The 22,276-nt window shown below is 43.8% G+C and overlaps 1 protein-coding gene across 1 annotated transcript in view; it reads right to left on the minus strand.

Annotated features, from left to right (window-relative positions):
- OGDHL (oxoglutarate dehydrogenase L) overlaps positions 1 to 21,776 on the minus strand; it is a 67,115-nt gene extending 45,339 nt beyond the window's left edge. The window contains exons 1-4 of the mRNA XM_075610475.1: positions 21,683 to 21,776; positions 15,655 to 15,889; positions 6,907 to 7,098; positions 3,114 to 3,216 (exon numbers count right to left, since the gene is read on the minus strand). Of these exons, the coding sequence (XP_075466590.1) occupies positions 3,114 to 3,216; positions 6,907 to 7,098; positions 15,655 to 15,867 (508 nt within the window). The 5' untranslated portion in view covers positions 15,868 to 15,889; positions 21,683 to 21,776. The remainder of the gene's footprint in view (positions 1 to 3,113; positions 3,217 to 6,906; positions 7,099 to 15,654; positions 15,890 to 21,682) is intronic.
- Between the last annotated feature and the right edge of the window lie 500 nt (positions 21,777 to 22,276).

Below are 22,276 nucleotides of genomic sequence, written 5' to 3' on the forward strand. Positions count from 1 at the left end.
GAGTATTTCCGCCCGGTTTTGCATTTCGGACTGAACGGAAGTACCAGAATACCAGCAAACCGGCAACATGTGCGAGATTGAGTCATGTTGGCCATATTGCACAGGTGTGCAGACACGGAGTGAAATCGCATTTAAAAAAAAAACCCCTTTGCCGAACAGTTTACACGTGAGAAGTACTTACAGAATCGGGCGAGCTGCATATCCGATTGGAAAAGGGCTCCATCCTCACTACTCTCAGCTACAAGAACAGGCCCCTTCGCTCTATAATGATCCTTGCAATGAGGATAGAATATCCCACGACAAGGGGATGACCACTTCACAGCATATTGAACAAGGGCCGTAGCGCGGATTTGTAAGAAATTGAGGGCTTGGGTTATTCCTTTATTGCCCAAGAATAACGTTGTGCGGGCAGTCAGTGTCAACAATAAAAAAATGACACTTTAATATGCAGTGGGAATTTCCTAAGAAGCGGGCAAAGTCACAGAGATTTTATATATATAAAAGACGAAGCAATGTCCGTTTATAGGGGGGGGGAAGTCAGGTCCGGTGCAAACTGTAAAGGGAATGCAACATCGGACTCTGAGGGGCTCCCTGTTTCCCGGACTCGGGCTTGGCTGGTCCCGCTGTGTTTGCGGCAGAGACGGCTTTCACAAGCCCACATTAAAGGAAATTGGGGGGGGGGGGGGGGGGGAAAGCACGAGGTCGGCTTCCCCAAGCCGGCCATGGTAATCTCCAATTTAACACAGTGTAATGTTTAAGAGACTAGAAGAGGGAATTCTGAAACATAGATGCACAGATCGAGTGTTATTAATTTAGCAGGAAAAGCAAAAAAAAACACAAGGAAATGCCGTAAGGTCAGATCCTAATGGAAGCCAACTGAATTTGACAGTTTAAATACACTATGAATTACTGTCCTCTTAAAACGCAGCACAGAACGATCAATACTCGGGCGACGGGCCCGCAGTTGCTGTATTTAAACTAATGAAGATAATAAGCAGAGATGACACTGCACATATTCCATTAGGGGACAAGTGCAGGAATATTGTATAAAAAGGCTTGCAACAATCCCGATGGGCTGCGGAGTAATTGAAAAAAAAAGAATGTAAGGTCAATGGTGTGTCTATTTCTTGGGTAAACGTCAGTGATGCAGACATTGAATTCTTGAGACAATCAAAAGAAGCACTTAAAGCAGCCTACCAAGGTGCCGTTTTTTTATTAAATTTTTTTCTCTCTTTAATATGTGCATCAATATAATCCACACAACAAGAAGTAATTAGCTATGTTGCCGATCGATCAGCGAAGATTCGGCTCGGGGGTTCACTAAATGGCTGTCAGTGCAGGAGAAGAGGACCAAAGATGCAAAGTTCTGTGGGGAAGATCATGTGACCAGGCAGTCATTAGATACAATTGGTGCACTGCTAGAGAGAGGGCAGGGCTCAAAAAGGGGTGTGCCAGAGCCTGTTTCAGAAGAGGAAGGGGATGTGACACTAAATGGTTGCTATAAAAACAAAAAATGCTTGTTACATTCTAATACATAAAAAATGTCATTCAGAGTTGTTTTTGTTTTTTTTTTTTTAATTTTACAAGTATTTTCTCATAGTACAGAACTGATTAATTTAAAAAAAAAAAAAAAAAACAACATGTAGTATATTGCTTGGTCTGCAGGTTTAAAACAAGTAATATATTATATTCAGTATCCGTGATACAAGTCAGTAAGTCCGTGCCAGGCCAGTGGCACTAAAACATTTGTTCCAATACCTTGGCAGCAGCCATCTTAAAACATGACCCGCAGAAACATGGATTTAGTACTTTTTCAGCTTTTACTCAATTGTTTTCGAGGATATTTTTGGAACATTTGTTCCCGTCTGCCACCGTCAGAAGTTCATGGACTTCATATCCCTTCCACCTAAGGACACTACAGAGACTCTTGCCATGGTAGAAATATCTGAACCCATTTAGAAACAAATATTGAATTCCTGTTCTTTCATTTGAAATGAAGGAGAAATATGTGTCATGTTCGATATACCTGTGACCACTCATCAATCCTAGCAGTCAGAAATAAAACCATATATCAACGGCTTAAACTCCAAAAAAAGATCAAGTTGGTAAAATGAAAAACAACAAAGCTTTTCAAAGCGTTGTAAGCAGCTGGAAGTCATTAATCCGTGGCTTTATTATATGCAATAGCATTCAGCCGCTGCAGATCATCCACCTCTTTATGACAGATGCAATACCTTACACTCAAAAACACAGGCATCAATCACTCAGAGAGGCTTCTCAGGGAGAGACAGTCCATAGCCCTGAGAGATAATAGAAGAAAGACTGCTGAAGCATCTTTGTACGTGGAGAGAGACACAGGCATCCCCTGCACTAAGAGACACACCGGTCATAAAAGGTCCTCAACCACCGGTGGGAAACCAGATACTACCAGCCAACAGCGCTAATATCTACAGTTTAAGGTTCCCGCGCTAAGCCAGACAGCCCTAGCTACTAGGACTAAGACTCACACCCCTTGCCAACAGAGTTCAGCCTGACACCCCCTACTACCAGCTCTAATACCACCAACCACCAGAGATAAGACACACACCCTCAGCACTAAGGTAGACACATTTCAATAGCAGCACTAAGCAAGACACCCCAGCCACTACAGATGGGCAAGCTTACCCAAATTCAGTTCCCAATTTTGTTTCACATTTTCAAAAAGTTCAAGGAATCCAGAAACGTTCAAACTTTGAGTAAAAATAGATCTGTGAAACTCTCGTATTTCACCAAAGAATGTATTCCTGAATAGTCCAAAAATTCCCATACATTGAAACAGGGTTTTTTGGGGGTTTTTTTGCGGGAGGGAGACCGATTTACTTACATACCTCCAAATCAAGTCACTTGCTCAGAGAGAGAGAGAGATGCTTGTGAACACACCATAGATACCTGGGAAAGAAGCATATTTGCATATTTAAATTGGCCCACTTCCAAGGTACCTCAGGTGTGTGCAAGAAATAGGACAGACACGCTGCTACCTGCAAGACGGACCAACCCCGTTGCAACACAGACATCACCGACCCCAAGACAGTTAGAGTCCGCCTGCAGCTACAAACCCGACACCCAGTTCTCACCCAGTTTATCAATTGTCGTGATTAGATCAGATGGAACGAATGAGTCCAAGTCTGCATCCAGGATACCCAGGGGGTCCAACTGGGCCACGTGATGGCCCCGGATCTGTCCAGTTTCAAGAGGTCAGCAGGGGAAAACAAAACAAAACAAATCACAAGAATAGTTCACATAATGGGTCAAAGCAATGCTCACCAACATTTGTGTGTCCCACTGCCTCTTCAGCCGTTGAATCATCAAAAAGGACTTCGTTAATGCCTAGCGGGTCAAGACTTGCAACAAGGTGTCCCTTGTCCTCCAAGTAATAAAACCACTAGGTCTCCAGTCTGCTCTCTAACACTGACTTACACTACAGAACCAATTTTAAGAGATAAGCGAATCCCATTCGCGGATTATCTCTGTTTTTTTTAGACCTATCTGATCCGCGCACCAAAATCCTTCTGCGTATTGGGTACTTAAAGAGTCCGAGCGGATGCCTCGGAATCTGTCATTGGATCCCCCCCCACCCCCCCGTCGGATTTGTAAAAATCCAACAAAAAGAAACAGATGATGTAGACCTGAAACGTCATTTTTGCGTGGCGCTCCTCCTCCTCCAGACTTGGGATTTTTGCAATCCGTCGGTCGGATTTTAACTCGAATCTGCCTTTTTGAGACTAATTTGTGGCTCAAAGGAATCGCTTCGGATTCAGGCGGAATATTCGCCCATCTCTACCTACCATTCCCATTCACCCAACTGCCCTATACTACAGCTCTCTACCAGTCACTCCCATCCACCCAGCTGGTCTATACTACAGATCTCTACCAACCACTCCCATCCACCAATCACTCCCATCCACCCTATACTACAGCTCTCTACCAATCACTCCCATCCACCCAACTGGTCTATACTACAGATCTCTACCAACCACTCCCATCCACCAATCACTCCCATCCACCCTATACTACAGCTCTCTACCAATCACTCCCATCCACCCAACTGCCCTATACTACAGCTCTCTACCAATCACTCCCATCCACCCAATACTACAGCTCTCTACCAATCTACCATCCACCCATCTGCCCTATACTACAGCTCTCTACCAGTCACTCTCATCCACCCAACAGCCCTATACTACAGCTCGCTACCAAACACTAGCATCCACCCAGCTGCAGGCAATGTAGAGCGTAGGAGGAGCAAAAAGATTCCAAGGAAAAATAACGTGAGGGCAACTCCAAGTAAAAGTAGAAAGGCTTTTTAATTCATTAGCTCACAATGTGGATGAAAGAAACAAACGCACCAACGCGTTTCATCACGTGGAAGTCCCACGGGATGAAACGCGTTGGTGCGTTTGTTTCTTTCACTCACAATGTGAGCTAATTAATTAAAAAGCCTTTCTACTTTTACTTGGAGTTGCCCTCAAGTTATTATTCCTTGGAATCTTTTTGCTGTGCTCCTACGCTCTACATTGCTTGTTGCTGACTCTACCCTGCAGGATTGCACGCCATGGAACATTGGATTCACTGCGGATACCCCTATGGGCAGGTAATGGGCTATTGCCCCAATATGTTTACCTTTGGCCTTACTATTGTTGATGCTTAACTATAGTGGGGGGTACTATACAAAGGCCACTGGTTGCGGTAGTCAAGTGGACACTGCTAGGTCATTTGTCCCCCCATTTATATTCATGGACATTAAGCTATTACATACAGTTCCAGTGTGCTTATTATTGCTTCAACAATAACTGTGAGACACATTGTGTTCAGAGCATACACTTATATGTGAGCACCATCTCTTTGCAATCTCTCATCCACCCAGCTGGCCTATACTACAGCTCTCTACCAATCACTCCCATCCACCCAGCTGGCCTATACTACAGCTCTCTACCAATCACTCCCATCCACCAAGCTGGCCTATACTACAGCTCTCTACCAATCACTCCCATCCACCAAGCTGGCCTATACTACAGCTCTCTACCAGTCACGACCATCTGCCCCATACTACAGCTCTCTACCAATCACTCCCATCCACCCAACTGTCCTATACTACAGCTCTCTACCAGTCACTCCCACCCACCCAACTGCCCTATAGTACAGCTCTCTACCAGTCACTCCCACCCAACTGCCCTATACTACAGCTCTCTACCAGTCACTCCCACCCACCCAACTGCCCTATACTACAACTCTCTACCAATCTCCCATCCATCCACCTGCCCTAAACTACAGCTCTTGCACCACTCGGATAGCTAGAGGGTGCAAGCCACAATGTTTTGCTTGTTTATTTCTTGTAATGTTTTCTAGCAATTTGAATGTGTCTTTGTGTCTTTGGAGCTCTACAGAATAAATCTTTACTTTAATTAAAAATAAACTAATGTTTTGTTGCCTTCTGATTAAATAGGTCTATAATGATTTACATTGAGCAAATTAAACAAGAAATACATCTATTTAAGAGTGCATTAAATGCCGATTCGTTCCTCACACGTGTTCTGGTCTGGCTGCGGGTGAATAAGCAAACACACAAAGATTTGAATTTGTCAACTTTTTCAATAAAAAAAACAACACAGTAAATCGAACACAATGGCCAATATTTACAAAGCGGTGCCATACAGTACCATAAGATGCCAGAGACGGAAGAGCTTTATGGTTCGTCAAGTGAATGGCCTGCAAGGTGTCTTGTGGCATAGCACTCCTTAGTGATTATGGGCCAAAAAGTATTTTGTGATGTGACCACAAACACTCATAAGAGAAGTGCTACCCCTTACATGCCTTAAAATAACTATTAATTGGTACTAACCTATACAGTAAATAGATGTTGAGTATAGATTGTTAATGGGCACTTGGAGTAGAAGAGGCGTAGCCAACTCCAGTCCTCAAAAGCCACCAACAGGTCAGGTTTTCAGGATATCCCTGCTTCAGCACAGGTGGCTCAATCAGTGGCTCAGTCAAAGACTGAGCCACCTGTGCTGAAGCAGGGATATATTGAAACCCTGACCTGTTGGTGGCCCTTGAGGACTGGAGTTGCCCACCCCTGCTGTACTATGTAAACTGCTTTCCTTGCTTTTTTTTTTACATGGGATATGGACTTGTTTATAAGGTTTTCAGTTTGTGGCTACCGACATTTCATCCTTCAGCTCCCAAAGTGCAGAGAATGCCTGACCAGCGAGTTTATTAAACCACTCATCTGTCACTCTGGCTGCTGGAAGTCCATAGCTTATTCTTTGAGAATCTCAGCGAAAAAATAAATCCAAAATGTTCAATAAAAAAAAATATATATTGAAAAAAATAAATGTTTCAAAATACGGTATATCCAAACACTGAAGAAACATAGGAAACCGAAGCATGATTGAAGGTAGGGTCTATTATATGCTGGTCTCTTCGACTTTCTTATTCACAACAGATTGTCTATATTTAGCTAGGGTATTAATTAGCATCTTATCCTAGCATCTGCAGTAGGGAAGGCTACAGTATGTAAGTGGGGGATACCCTCTGAAAATAAACGTTTTTTTTTTCCAAATAACGTGATACTAAGCAAGACTATATACTTCCAGCCCCCTAACACGTCTTAAGTTAACTCTTTCACTGAAACGGCAACCTGACAGCAAAAAGGGTGTCAGAGAGCAAAAATAGGACCCGAGAAGCTGAGGATCCAGCTGCTTAATTCTAATGCTCTTTTATTCATTTCAAAAGCAAATCAGACCATATGCAGTGGTGGGACACAACTATTTGAGGATCTTTCAGGTGATGGAAATGTGATACGCTTTCACTGTAAAGTACTTCTTGCTTACACACAAGGCTGGGATATTTACATCAGTAAGGACATACCTGGTAGGCTCTGATCAAAGACTGCACTGCCAGATGGTCCTCTACCAGCTTCTCTGCCTTGGCTGGTGCCATGGTCAATCCTTGGCTGCGAGGCGAGGGTGCGTTACTTGCTGTGCCAGCCAACGGAGGAATACGATAGGCATCACCAGGAAGGGCCCCAGCAGACGCATTGCCGAAGAAAACATCCCAAGACTATAAAGGCAACAAGGAAAGAAGCAGCACATATAGCAGGAGTGGCCAACTCCAGTCATCAACGGCCACCAACAGGTCAGGTCTTCAAAATATCCCTGCTTCAGCACAGGTGGCTCAAACAGTGGTTCAGTCAATGACTGCACCAGCTGTGCGGTATCAGGGATATTCCTAATACCTGGCCTGTTGGTGACCCTTGTGGGCTGGAGTTGGCCACCCCTGACATATAAGATAGCAAACTGTCGACTTTTGGAAAGGACTACAACGCATTCCATGGTCTTGTAGACCTCTTTGGCAGTGAGGAGGCAAAGGCCTGGGGCTCCCACTGAGCCCACTTCCATGTAAAATAAATGGGAGTGTGATGATGTTCTGCTAAATGTTATGGTGTGGGCACAAGAAGCACTTTTGTTAAAGAGAGTGTCAGTTCTGTCTGAACTAGGACAAGATACAATAAAAAATAGTGACTTGAAATATATTCATATGTATATAACATCAGATGTAGCAGATGTTATTGCACCCATTATTGTGATGCATTAATGCGTGTGCGATACTGAACTGTGGTGCTACTGAAAACAATGGTCATTTCACCTGCTACGTTGTGTGTTAACTGGCATTTACAGAGGTAATAATGTCTGCTACATCTGTACATTAGAATGTAAGCTCTGCAGGGCAAGAATATATTTATGTGTGTGTATGTATGGTGTATAAGCGCCTCGAGCCTGTGCTATATACAAATAAAATGTAATTACGAATGTGAAAAATATATGCATATTTATTTTAAAGTTGGACTACAATTGTAAGGGACGCAGACAAAGATATACAACTAAATTGCAATTAAAAAGTTAGCTATTTATCACTGTAATAATTGAGGCAATTCATGCAATTTTATTTTTATCATGCCTTGGCTGAACAAAGGATTTTAAGTAAACTATCATTGTCCATAAACGTTAAGAGGCTAATAAAATGCACATTAATTCTGATTTTATCTGAGAGATCTAAAGTTCGTCATAAAACGGTCACATTTGCAATTAGCTCAGCAAAAACAAGCATATTCAATAGGCGTACATTAAGTCTTAAAATGAGACTGCATACAATCCATGCTAAATTAACAACATTAATACAGATGTGACTATTGACTGGTGATACGGACATGGTGTAAGATTTTTAGGCAGGGATTCCCATATTAGTGTTCACCGTTACATCGGGTGCTCAATAATATATATTACTGTACTTTAAAAAAGGGCTGTATACTTGGATTGTAAACTCCCAATAAAATAACGATATTGTGATCTGTGCAATGGGATATTATTGTGTCCCAACATAAATCTGTGACATGTTGAGATACGATGTTGAGTGATGGCACAGGGAACTTCTATATGCTAAAGGCAATCTTCCCACTGAAACGTCCATGACAAATTTAGGATTCATCTACTTAGCTGTCATCGTAGGGGGAAACATGATTTGTTCAAAGACTGATGCTCCTGAGAATATTGATCAATGTCACAGATTGGATGTTCGAGCCATAAAAAATGAAATGCCGTAGTTAGCAAAAGGAAATGTGATGAGGTTTTATATTTTTTCCTCTTATTCTCAGGAGAATACCCATCAAAACAACGATGATCAGGTGGCATGCCTGATGTGAACAGTGCATTAAGGATTAAAAAGCTGGCATGAAAAAGATAAAACTAGATGGCAAAAAGGGAAGGGGCCAGGAATGAAACCAATAAGGAGCGAGAAGATGCATTAAGCACGTTCAGAATAGGCTTTGCCAATTTATCTTCAGTATGGTTATGTGGTCAATCCTCAATGGAAAAGAATGGCCACGAGTCTTCCTTCTTTATACTTTTACTTCTGGAAGGCATTTATCCAATATGACATTACCGCTCACCTAAAAAACCACTTGGACAGGAGTTTAGTAAGGGTTATTCTGTTTGCTCAAACTACAGCTCAACCCTGTTATAACGCGATCCGTTACAACGCGAATCCACTTATAGCGCGATGCACGCGTGGCTCCCAATTTTCGTATGTATTAATACTTTACAACACTATTATTGGTGTCTTAAATATTTTATTGTACAATTCACACAATGGTCCATTATTTCTAACGCGATCCGCTTATAACGCAATGTGATTCTTTGGACCCCAAGCACAGCGTTATAAGGGGGTTGAGCTGTATATAGTAACTTGCACTCTAAAGTGTACCCAATCGGCTTCTGTAACATGCCAGTACTTTTCCAATGCTAGCTCTGTTCTACTAGGTGAATTAACAAAGAAAGGTTCCCTTCCCATGTACAGTATACAGATAAGGGGACACAGTGGCATAACTCTGCACCCACTTGGTGGTATTCTAGGAAACAAGGCTCCATCAGCATTGTTCACAGTAAGGGAACATTTATTAGTTTTATAAGCATTGAGCACCTAAATTCTATATAGTTTAGAGTACCATCCACTTTAAATATTTGATCTACTAGTTCAATTAGAATATCATATGAACACATCCCCGCTGATAATGCTTTAAATAAACTGCCTGAGATTAGAAAGAATAATAAAAAATAAAAAAAAGGACTTATTGAGACCCAGTTATAGATCCAGCTGGATGTCATTCATTTTCTGTAAGAACAATCTGAAGATTGTCAGGATGTTGGCCAATAATATACAGCCCTGACACATACCAAAATCCAACAGGATCCTCCCAGCTGTTATACCATGCCAAGATCTTAAAAACAAGCAAATGTTTAGCAAAATAGGGCACCAATCAACGCCCTTCCCCTCAATACATGACTAGCACCCTCTCTATCCACCTTTAACACCCACCTTAAAACACACCTGCTTAACGAAGCATATGAGTAGCTCCGTGGCTGATACTATACACCTGATACATAAAGCTTGGCCCCCTGCAGACGCACTTACCTGAACACCCTCCTACTGTCTCTGTACGTTCTTCCTACATACCAATTAGATTGTAAGCTCTTCGGAGCAGGAACTCCTCTTCCTAAATGTTAATTTTTATGTCTGAAGCACTTATTCCCATGATCTGTTATTTGTATTTGTTATTTATATGATTGTCACGTGTATTACTACTGTGAAGCGCTATGTACATTAATGGCGCTATATAAATAAAGACATACTGTACATACATACCAGTATCCAAGGGACTTCTCAAGTAGGAATATAAACTGGTTCAAAGGTTCAATCCCTCCATAGGTGTTGTATTAAGCATTACAAATATAAACGCAATCCGAAATATACAACATTCTGGGGTTTTGTTTAAATTCACAAACTACAACTGCTCCAGCAGAATATTAAAATAAATAAGCATTGTAAGAAGCCTTAAAAAAAGGTAACAAGACCTTGTAAAAGAAGCATTAAAAGCCAAGTATTTGGAGCCCATGATTAAGGGGACTGAGTTACAGTTCTGACAAGGTCCAAATGAACATGGCACAAAACAAAAATAGCAGTATTAAATAGATGTCTCCTTAGTCCTAATCCATTTCACCATGGTCTTTGTTTTACCTCTGTACTAGAGGACCCAGTGATGCTGTGATTGTAGCGTGTTAGTAAAACAATTGTTGATCCAAATTTAGGAGCTGCAAAGATAATACTGTATATACTTCAGACAAATTAACTTAACTCAGACTTTGCTGCCAGAAAGAGCACGCATAGTGCTTTGTTCAGAGGTAAAAATATTACAATTATACACTAAATCTGAATGAAACAACTTTTCAAAACCAAGTCTGTATACAGTACAACACTGAGCTCATGTCCAAGATTCACCGAAAAGGACAAAGTTCTACAAAACGGCTTTTATGGAAGATGAACATCCATGAGAAACATTCACCGATTCCTCAGCCTCCAATAAAGCCACTCTATGCTGGGCAGTTCCTCATTCTCTGGGAGAGTTCCTATCCCCAGTAATGTGAACTCCAATAATTGAAACATGCCCTGTAGCAAGGGACACACTATTCACACTCCTGTCTGAAATAAAGATGATTAAGGATGGCTGAGAGACTAGTTATCTTCCTAGCCCCACGAAACGTAACACTTGTGACCATTTATTCTGCAAGTCCTAGGTTGTTTGACAGTAGTCCAAGGTTACTATCGACTCCAGGCCAATAAGCCGATATAACATGGAGTCAGACAAAAGTAGATACTAATTGATCACATCAGGTTGTTCACACTTCCAAACAGTGCACATCTAAGATCAAACAAAGCAATGGAAGCAAATTGGTTTATGACACTCTGAAATGCTTGGGAGGCTCATAAGATTCAATAAGATCGTATACTTTTCTGTGAAATCCAAGTGCATTTTATTACATACATTAAAAGCTTTAATAAAACATAAGCGATTAAAAAAATTTATACAAGGTTTTGAACAATTACCTACTTTTTCAAATATTAGGGCCATTTTTCAATTATTAGCTGAAATTGGACTAATGTACTATACTATATTAATAGTAGATACACAAATCTGAATGATATGCACTTATTTGCGTTCTAAAACAATTTGTGAGTGACTAAATTGGAGGTGGAGAGTTCCAGCTTATCTGGGTTAACATGGGCCAGACAAAGGATCCCACACTGAGATCTGCAAACAGTCCTCACAATGCAGCAATATTTTTCATACAGTACATACATAATGACAATATCATAAAACTTTAACAGAGGATTTTGCCATCAGGCCTCAATTAGGTTTTTTTTATATAAAAGGGGGCTTTCAGAGAATAATGCAGACCCGAAGCACAGAAAATGCCTGCAGTGTAAAGCAAAACATCCAAGAACGCTGCACTATTCCCAAGAGGTCAAGCACAGGCATTCTCTAAAGCAGGGAACTCCCACTTCATTCGCAACAGTTGGATGCTTTACAGGTCCCCCTTGTGCTTCCACTCTCGGGCTACGGATGGATGAACACCACTTCAAACCCTGCACTGAAATCGCCTCTGGCCCTGGGGATGGGAACAATGTTAACATTTGCTACATAGCACCAGTAGCATTTCTACTGCAGCCAACACAGGGCAAGATGGCACATACATCCCATCCCATACATCCCATCACACAGTGAATAGTCAGTGCACACTGTACCACCAATACACAGTACTAGTAATTAGGAAAAGGATCTGGACAAAGGAGAAACAATACATAAAACAGGAAATCAAGTAGAGACAAGGTAGGTCTAATGTTATTATCTCACAAAAGAAACATATATATTGATGCTTATACAGCAGGGTTCGCCCCTGGGTCCCCTTACCTCCTACTGTGTGGAGGAGGTGCGCTGAAGTGTCCGGCAGGTGCCGAGAGTGCTGCAGGCGGCGCGCGGTTGTTGGAGGGGCGAGCGCATCGTCAAAGGCTCCCAGCGGTGTCCGGAAAAGGGCGTCGCCATCTTTAGGGTGCACACGCATGTGCTGTATGCTTGCGCATGTTTAGTATGACCCAAGTAACGGTGGACATTATAAATGTGCGCACGCATGCGCAGAAGGTAACGCAAACGGCGTCTAATGCAAGGAAGGCTCCAAAAGGGAACTACAACCCCCAACAGCCGCCGGGGCTGCAGGATCATGTGAGCCAGAACAACCAATGGGGCTGCAGCATTGTCCCTGCACAAGATAGATACGTTTGGCATGCTAGGAAGCGCGCCAGTCAGAGCTGGGACGCCATCAGGGTAGGGTGTGTGTGCAGGTGTCTGTGAGGCACTAGGCCAGAGACCCCATTAGGCCCCGACTCACCTCATCTTGTGGTTGCTGTAGGAACAGGCCCATAGTATAGGGACACTGCCCTGTAGCTTTAGAGTGAGGGATACAGACAGGAGCAGCTGCATCCTGTCCATAGGTGGTTTGGGACCAGAGACTCAAAGGTGGCACAGTCCAGGCGGGATACGACCCAACGTAGAGGCGGAGACTTTGCGTGTTATGGCAACGGATCCATGGATCCCATCACCAGCTACAGCATCTGCGCACCCAGGTGTTGACACACATGGCAGGTACTCAACTCCTTACGTGCACCAACAACACTTTAGTGGGCAACGCTGTACCACACATTGGGTGGGGGGATTGACCTTGTGGACACCGGGTTGGTTGGGTGCCCAAGGGCCCCTAGGTACTTTGGGGGACGGTGACTACATGGAGAGGGGGCGGAGTATTGGACGGTACGGCCGTGCGGGGCCTGGTGGGTAGGCTGGAACTATATTAGCTGCATATAGTAAAACTGTTCTGCTTTACCAAGTGTGTATTCTTTATGTGTCCTTTAACGGGAAAATTCCACACGCTAGAATCCCGTACAAGCGGAGGTGCTACCGAGCACCACTCAGGTGTACCACAGGTTCCCAGCAGCGGAGGCTCAGATCTCCTGGGCACCATCAGGTATTGCACCAAACCCATACACCGTAGCCACACATCTCCCAGGGGGTGGGGGAAAGTGCGCTACACTTATGTTTATAAAAATGCACCTAGTAAAAGAAATACACAAAGCTATCGCTCACACCACACACTTCCTGTTGGGGCTATATATTTGTGCTACGGTCTGTTTGTGCCGGAGGAAAGGTCCATGCAGGACCTGAAACGTTGTTGCTGCCTTCACTGTTCCAATAAACATATTCACGTTTGTAAGTAGGGATCTACTGTATTCGGCATTACTGTCATTTTCTCTCTTCTTATCATCGGGTTCTGTAATAGTAGATATCACACAAGCCTACAGTATGATAGAAATATTATTAAAGCGGCCACGATGCGGCAATTAACGCATTAGTGACGGTTATGTTAATTCATGCATTGTGACTTTGGCCCAAAAATATTGCACCCGGTAAATTACTGCGATCTTAAGATTGCTGTAATAAGACCCAGGATTTTTTTGGGGGGGTGAGATATTAGCTCAATTTAATGTATCCGGGCCATAATGTGGTATGGCAAGAATTAAGATATAAAGTTAAAATACCTAAAGTTAAAAAGGTACCTGGATATGATTTTTTTCACAGTATATGAGCACCTGGACTATATTAAAAATAAAGTGTGTGTGTGCCGAGCACGCGCATTTGATGAGAAACTTCTTTGTCTTTTGTCACTGTTTTGTCACAGAAATTGTATTTGTAATGGTGATGTTTTTAATTAATAATCAAAACACAATTTCAGTGCCAAAATGCAAAGAAGTTTGACTTAGAATACGTTTTAGCTATTTGCACTTCTATATTTATAGTAAGTTAATTCAGTGCGTGCTATTTTTTTCTGGTGTTCCTGGCTAGTAAAGGGTACTGCGCATGCGTGAGAATGAGGGCAGTACCTATTAGGCATGTGCGCATGCGTGATGATTCAGCCGCCCGCTGCCCCCCCTCCTCCTCCTCTCCAAGGGGAGGTCCCAGGTGCACATGCATGATGATTCAGCCGCCCCCTCCTCCTCTCCAAGGGGTGGGTGGGGGGGGTCCCCCTGCTATCAAGAGGCTGCCAGCACTTTGTCTGGGACAGTCTCACCTCTTCTGCCTTTAATTGGTGAAGTCCTTGCACATTTGAGGTGAGGAGGACCTTCTGAAAGGCTCTTGGTTCGCATCTCACGGCCACCGAGGAGGAGATCTCGTTGGGGCAGTGGCACAAAAGCACGGTGTACCTCAAGTTGGATTCTATGCCCAATATGTACATGTTTGTTTGTATTCAGAGTTTGGCCCAATAGACACTTGTGAATAAAGGGTTTGTTTATTCAGCTGTATCACTCTTTCTTTTTGACATTTACCTATTTTTCTTTCACCTACTATTTATTTGAACACATTTCTCAAATATTCCCCAGCCGGGCGAGGCTGTGTTGTCACGGATCACGCATCTCACGGCCGTCGAGGAGGAGATCTCGTTGGAGCATTGGCACAAAAGGTGTGTGTCCGTCCCCCCCAGCGCTGCCTTCCTCTTCTCCGCGCATGATGATTCAGCCGCTGGATAGGAGCAACAAGCACTTCTACAGATTGAGAGCCGGGGGCACAAAAGGTGTGTGTCTGTGTCTGTGTGTGTGTCTCTCTGTCCGTCCAGCGCTGCCTCCTCTCCGGTGACTCCTCCCGGTTGAAGCTGGCAACACCGACGGCCTCTTCTGCCAGGAATGATGTCATTTCCGTCACCACTGACTTCCGTCTCCAATTAACTACATTCACGCCGCTAAAGAAGTTACACTTCAAAAAGATGTGTAACTTGTGTCGCTTCTTGAACTGGAGCGAATTGTTTTATCTGCTTTGAAAATACTTGATCAGTCAGCTTCATTAAACATAGGCAGTTTCGATAGCACTGCAGATGTGTAGTGAATAAGGCCCAATATATATGAATGTCATTTTTTAAGAGGCAAACAAAATATGTGGTCTGTTCCCATACCATTGTTAATTCACTTTATCACTTTGTGGATCACAAATTAGATCAGTAGCTGCTTAACTGGAGGTATATTGTGTATGTACTGCAGAGAAGTGTACAACTGCACCAATATATAGAATATTAAATTATTTACTGCGAGTAACAATATTTGAATGTGTATTAATAGGATTTAACACTATAGCTGTAAATGCCCACACCATTGCACAAGAAAATCTATTTGCAGTCTATTTACCTTGTGGACACTTTTTGGATTCTCCTTCCACGCATAATACATTTCCTCCACGTAACTGGAATTAGTCCCACTTAAGAACGGCTCTTTGGCTCCCGTTGAATAGACACAGTGTCTCGGGAGGAAAGTGCTTGGGGCGGCTGCCTGCTTCACCAGCGAACCAATGCCGAACCGCTTTAATTTAGCAGCGAGTGACGGGAGGCGACTCATCTTCATTCATTTAGCAGCCAATCTCCACCTGTGAAGCAACAGGGAAATCGGGTATGACGTCTTTTCCCAGATGTACAGCCAAAGGGTGTTCTGGGATTGTCGTAAGGTTTTAATAATACCGAGGATAACATTAGAAACACAGAGGTAAAGGGCATAGCCCGCCTGCCAGGGCCGGGTTTACCATTTTCCCGCCCACAGGCACTTACCTTTTTGCCACCCTGGCCTCCTCCTCTTGCAGCATCCCGATGCATTTCCATGACAATGGGATGCCATGTGACATTACGTTGTCATAGCAAAGCGTCGCCGTTTGACGCCTCAGGAAGGTTAGAGACCTTAACAGAGGCCCCAAACTCTCCCCCAGCAATCAGTTTAACTGTTGTGGGGAAGAGAGCAGAGCCTCTGTAACCGTAGCACCGGCCCCTCCGAAATTTCCCCCCACCCCTGGCTTGGACCTAGTAGGCCTATATACCTAAATAAGTGCAATATTGTCTACTTCAGCAAATTAGCTTCAATGCTGGAAGTTCTATAAAATTTGCACTCACGTGTTTAACGTGAAATCAGAGCATTGTGGTTATTCAAAGTTACCAACTTATGTCTCCAGACAGGTACTCCAGATCCACATAGAAAGGGGGAAATTCCATATACAAAAAGAGGGGAAAAGCAAAATAGTATAGTACTGTTTTTAATGTTAAAAACACAAAGTATTCCACTTACATAAGTGCCTTTGTTTGAGAGCATTCAGACCACCCTGGGTCATATGGTCAGACAAAATATTCACAGCAAACAGCATCCGCTCCACGGCAGTCACAGCAGGTACTGGGCTGATTAAAGTTGTCCTCCACTCCAGATGTCATCAACAAGGGCTCCTTTAGTGGTCACTGATATCACCCAACGCGCGTTTCCACTGTAAAGTCTTCCTCAGGGGCTAATCTGAGGATTACTTTACTGAGGAAGACTTTACAGTACTTGCTTTTCCCCTCTTTTTGTATATGGAATTTCCCCCTCTCTATGTGGATCTGGAGTACCTGTCTGGATGACATAAGTTGGTAACTTTGAATAACCACAACGCTCTGATTTCACGTTAAACACGTGAGTGCAAATTTTATAGAACTTCCAGCATTGAAGCTAATTTGCTGAAGTAGACAATATTGCACTATTTGGTGTTTTTACTCTCTCTTACATGTCCTGATGTGATTTGCGCACCTGTTTCTCCTTCGTTTGCCGATTGAACTTGGTTTGAATTCTACGTCAGGAGCTGCACTCATTAAGGATAGTATATCATCTGTGTTACCTTTGATCTGTTGTGATATTATTTGCGCTTGATTTTTCCTTGCACATATACCTAAATAAGTGCCTGCCCGCCTCACTGCCACAAGATAGGATGTTTTCAACTTACAGCTAAATCCAGTGGCGCAAATACCGTGGTGCTAAACCCTGCAAAGCAGGGGGGCCCTGCCGGCCGACGCTGTAGTTGAGCTCAAGTTCCGTGCCGGCTGCTGCTCTCTGTGGGGGCGGGGCCTTGCTGTGGGGCGGGGCCTTGCTCTGGGGCGGGGACTTGCGGTGGGACAGGGCCTTCCCTGCACACAGACAGTTCCTGCTCCCCCTGCCTGTTTCTCTGCCCCAGTTTGCAGCAGTTCATGACTCACTGGGGACCGGAGCATGCTTAGCACTATCCCTACTGTGGGTGTGTTAAGAGTGTGGGTGTGTTGTGAATGTTGTGGTTGAAAGTTTGTGAGTATGGGTGTGTTGTGATTGAGGGTGTGTGTGGGGGGTATTGAGTGGGTATTGGGCAGGGAAGAGTGTGTGTGTGGAGGGGAATTGAGTGTGTGCATGGGGGGGATTGAGAGTATGTGTCTGGTGGGGAATTGAGTGAGGAGCGGGGTTGTGTGAGGGAGAGAGTGAATGAGTGAACAGCTAGAGGTGGGGGAGAGGGGGAGAGAGTAAAAGGGAGTGAGACAAGGGGGGGAAAGAGAGGGGGACAGTCAGAGGAGTGGTGTGAGAATGAGAGGGGGGACGGTGAGGATCAGAGGGGGGCAAAGAGCAAGGGAGTGGGAGTGCTCACAAAGCTGCCGATTGTGGTGTTTGTTTAGGGGGTCCTTTCAAGATTTTCTCAGGGGGGCCCAAACAATATAGTTACGCCCCTGGCTAAATCCTACTTGTCTCTGTAATTATATATATTTTTTAAAAATGTTTAAAAAGCTAACCTATATTGTACTGGGCAGACAGACAGAAGTATCACAAATATCTTTCATGAACACTTCAGTTGAGTTTGTCATGAGTTTAACAAATATATGAGGAAATGAGAAAAAACTTAGGGTGTTTATATAAAGAGTATGTAATAAATATATTTTAAGAAAACATGTAGGCTTTGCGCGTGTAAAAGGAGCAATTCCAGCTTTAAATTTTTTTTAAATAAAAATTATACATATGTAACAGGGTATGTCCAGTCGTACCTGTTTCTCCCCACATAGTGTATCTGCTATGTAAGTTCTGTTAACATCCAGGCATTAGCAGGTTAATCTGTGGGCCCTTGACCCCCCCCTTCAGCTTCCCAAGAAAGTGAAGGAAGGTAGGTGGTGCCTCATGGCCTGTGTACAGCCCCTTGTAGGTGGGTACAGTCCATGAGCCCACCCCTTCCAGAAGTTTCTAGAGGAGTAGCCTAAAGTTTAGGGGACTTCCCCCTCAGCCCTTGACAGGGTGAGGTTGTGTTACTCCCTGCTCCTCCTGGAGTAAGGAGGGTAGTGTGCCCCTCTCTGATCCCTGGCTATGGTGAAGGAGGGTAAGGTGATGGTGGGAGCTGTGAGACTTCCCCATGGCGAGGTAAGTTTGCTCACTTGGGCTGGCTAGCCTAAGACCACCTGGAGCAGAGCCGTGGAGAGATAAAGCACCATCTAGAAGTCCTGGGACGTGTGGAGAAGACTATGCTGCTAAACATCCTGTATGATGGCCTGAATAAAGATCCTGTAAAGATACCTCAGCCTAAGGTGTCAGTTCCAGGGCAGGAGGGAGGTATGTGTGTAGTGATGGCAGCTGACGCCTACATTCATGGGAGCTATCACTGCGGGAGGCGCTGACGCCATTGTGAAGAACCCAGAGTCCTGTGAGAGCCAGTCCTGTCATGGCTCATAACAACAAGCAGACCACTCAGACCTCCTGCGAACCAACAGGCAAAGCACCACAACGGCGAAGTAATGTGCCTACTTCCACACACTGGTCCCTAAGTGAGGTGGGGGGTGGAGGGTGCACGTGTTACATATAGATTTTATACAGGTTTGAAGCAGGGGGTCTCTGCAGGTGAACGCCATTAATTTCAGCTCCGGGGACACATGGCTTCAACAGATACCTCAAAAAGGGGTGCCAGTACCTCTCCGCAGTTTAAAGCTTCTGCGTCACGTGGGCCAATAGGAAGCCGCGTTAAGTGATGTCACAGCTTCGTATTGGCCCGCAGGTTCTTTGTAAAGCGGCCACAATGTGAACCCTGCATGCAAGCCGGAGCGGTTACCTGCACCCCCTACAGAGGTATCTCCGGAAGCAGGGGGCCCCGGAGATTAAATTAATCGGGTTCATCTCCGGAGACCCCCCTACTTTAACACAATATATATATTAAAAATAAATAAAAATGGCTTGGATTGCATAATAGATGATACTCTGCACATACAGATCTGTGTACTAGTCTGTGAGCTCTCACCAGCAGAGCCCGCATTACCTTTCTGTCCATATCTGTATGCAACGGTGTATGTAATTACCAAATCTCTGCACCGCACCATGTTGCCACTTTACAAAAACGATGATAATGTGTTTCCTAATGGGGTGTTGTGCTTTTGCTACCATTACAAAATATGAACGTATTATTTTGCTGTTATTTTAAAGCAAGCTTAAGGTAATTAGTAAAAAGCTTAGAGTCTCATATGGGTAGTTTGTCACAATTAACAAGTCATTCCTGTTTTTAAGGACAGGCGAAGCTCTTGTCCTGGGCCCCAGGAAATCTGTGTGTGTGTGTGGGGGGGGGGGGGTTGTATATACACACACACACATTTCTATAATAAATCATTGACACATTAGAACAGCAGCAGAAAATGTTTACACGTGTCCATAAATATTGTTTAGGTGCAAAAAAAAAAAGAAGGATTCAAAATTGGTCTTCTGCGATCAAATATTTGAAAAAAAGTAATATGTTAATAAAAAAATTTAAAAAAACACTTACCCCGCCACAGGGGGTAACACTGGTTTGTTGTGCAATGTGGCCAAACTCCCCCGCAGCAAAAGGTAGACAAATCTTATTTCAAACTTCAGAAACACCGCTGGACTAAGAATGTGCAGTGGTCACCACATCCAGAAAATAAAGATTTTAATCCCAGCATGGAGTGGGATTAAAATCATCCAAATGATAAATCATTTATATACTGTATTAAACTCATGATAAAAAAAAAATTGTTTCTAAAACCTGAAGTCTGCTGTTGCAGGGAAATTTTATTAACACTTTTACAATTATCCATCAACCGTAATTAAAGTAACTTTAAAATTGATGTTCTCTGCATAGCAGAGCCAAAATACCCATTTTTATATTTTGTTTTCATTAAGCTTTCTGTTGGCAAAGCTTTCATTTTCTGGGGAGGTGTGCCTAAAACAATTAAATGAAACATTTAATATGATAAAAAATAAGAACCATGGATGTCTAAGTGCACAAATTAATCTGGCTTTATTAACAAAATATGCCAAGTCATGGAGAAGGTAAGTAAACGTGAATTCGTTTTCTTCAGGATAAAGCGACATTATGTAAATTTGTTCCCGCTCAAGGTCAAAGAGATCTGTCATCAAATTTATATTCTAAGGACCATTTGTATTCAATTCACCAGCACATGGCAAGTAACCAGGATAATAAAATGATTAAAGAGGGTTGTGATCTGTGTCGGTTGATGCAAAAAATGAATCCACCTTCAGATCCATTCTCTGAATCAGAGCATGAAACAAGGCTGATGAACCCCTATTTTTTATAGCAACCACTTGGGTATTTATATACAGGTAGTCCTCGCTATCACTTTACAACGAATGGCATATCCAACGCTTTACAATGCAACCTTATGGGCCGTTTTTTCGACGCCGGAATGCGTTACCCGACGCCTGAATGCGTTATCCAACGCTCACCGCCACCGATTAACATGGGACTCACTTTACAACGGTTTCACTATCCAACGCTACTTGCGGAACGGGTTCCGTTGGATAACCGAGGACAGACAGCCTGTATGTGATCGTACAAAGAAAAAAAAAAAGTGTGTGTATGTAAACGTGCTATGTACTTGTAAAAACAGTCTCTTTACCAGGTCAGATATTTGACACCTCAATTAAACCCCTTCAGTCCAGGCCTTCCTAGCACTGCACAGGCTAAACTGGATCAGATGCTTTTGGATATGATACCTACACACCTCTTGTTGCCACGCTTAATATTTAGCTATGCTTATGCAAAAAGCACTTCTTCCCATGTATAAAGCACTGTAACCCCTTCAGTGCCAGCAGGTGATTGCACAGCATTGCAGACACCTGTGAAGGGATCTCACAGATCCCTTTCACCTCTGTCAGCAGATCATTTTATCCGTGCTGCAGATCCTTCCTCTAACACTGAACCGAGTCCAACCCAGAATTCCCCACCCCGCGCTGTAATCACGGCGTTACCAAGCCCTTCCCACCAGTATGCACAGAGCGCCCGGTATACCGACACCCTCTATCTGACCCGCACAGGCAGAACCGCAGGGGAGACTGAGAAGGACCCGCCTCTCTCTCCCGGTCCCCACGCACGGAGCATACCGCCCAGTGACGCCGTTACCTGAGGCTGCCCGTGTGCGGTCCCGGTGGAACGTTCTGTCCGGCAGGCTCCGTGACGTCACAAAGGCGAACGTTCGGCGTGGAATACTGGTGGGAGGGGCAGAATGAGCGAGCGGGAGGGCGGGGCTGAGGAGATGGGCGGGGCTAGGGAGAGGCTCCGGGCTGCTGTCCTGGTGCTGAAACTCAGAGCACGCACAGGATCCATTGTCCAGTCACTCTTAGCAACCTGTGATATTGGGACTGCAATAACATCAAAGCTGCAGTCCAGCAATATCATACTGTACATGGGTTTTATTTATTTATTATTATTATTATTTTTAAATATATCAGTTCTGAACTATGAAAAAATACTTGTAATATTAAAAAAAAAAAACCCTGAATGACATTTTTTAAGTATTATAATGTACATCCCCTTCCTCTTCTGAAACAGGCTGTGGCACAGTCCTTTTTTAGCCCCGCCCACTCTCTAGCAGTGCACCAATTGTATCTAGTGACTGCCTGGTCACATGATCTTCCCCGCAGAACTTTTTCCTCTTCTGCTGCACTGGCAGCCATTTCGTGAACCCCCGAGCCGAATCTTCGCCAAGCGATCACA

Source organism: Ascaphus truei, chromosome 8, assembly GCF_040206685.1.
Source record: "Ascaphus truei isolate aAscTru1 chromosome 8, aAscTru1.hap1, whole genome shotgun sequence".
NCBI classification, from domain to species: Eukaryota; Metazoa; Chordata; class Amphibia; order Anura; family Ascaphidae; genus Ascaphus; species Ascaphus truei.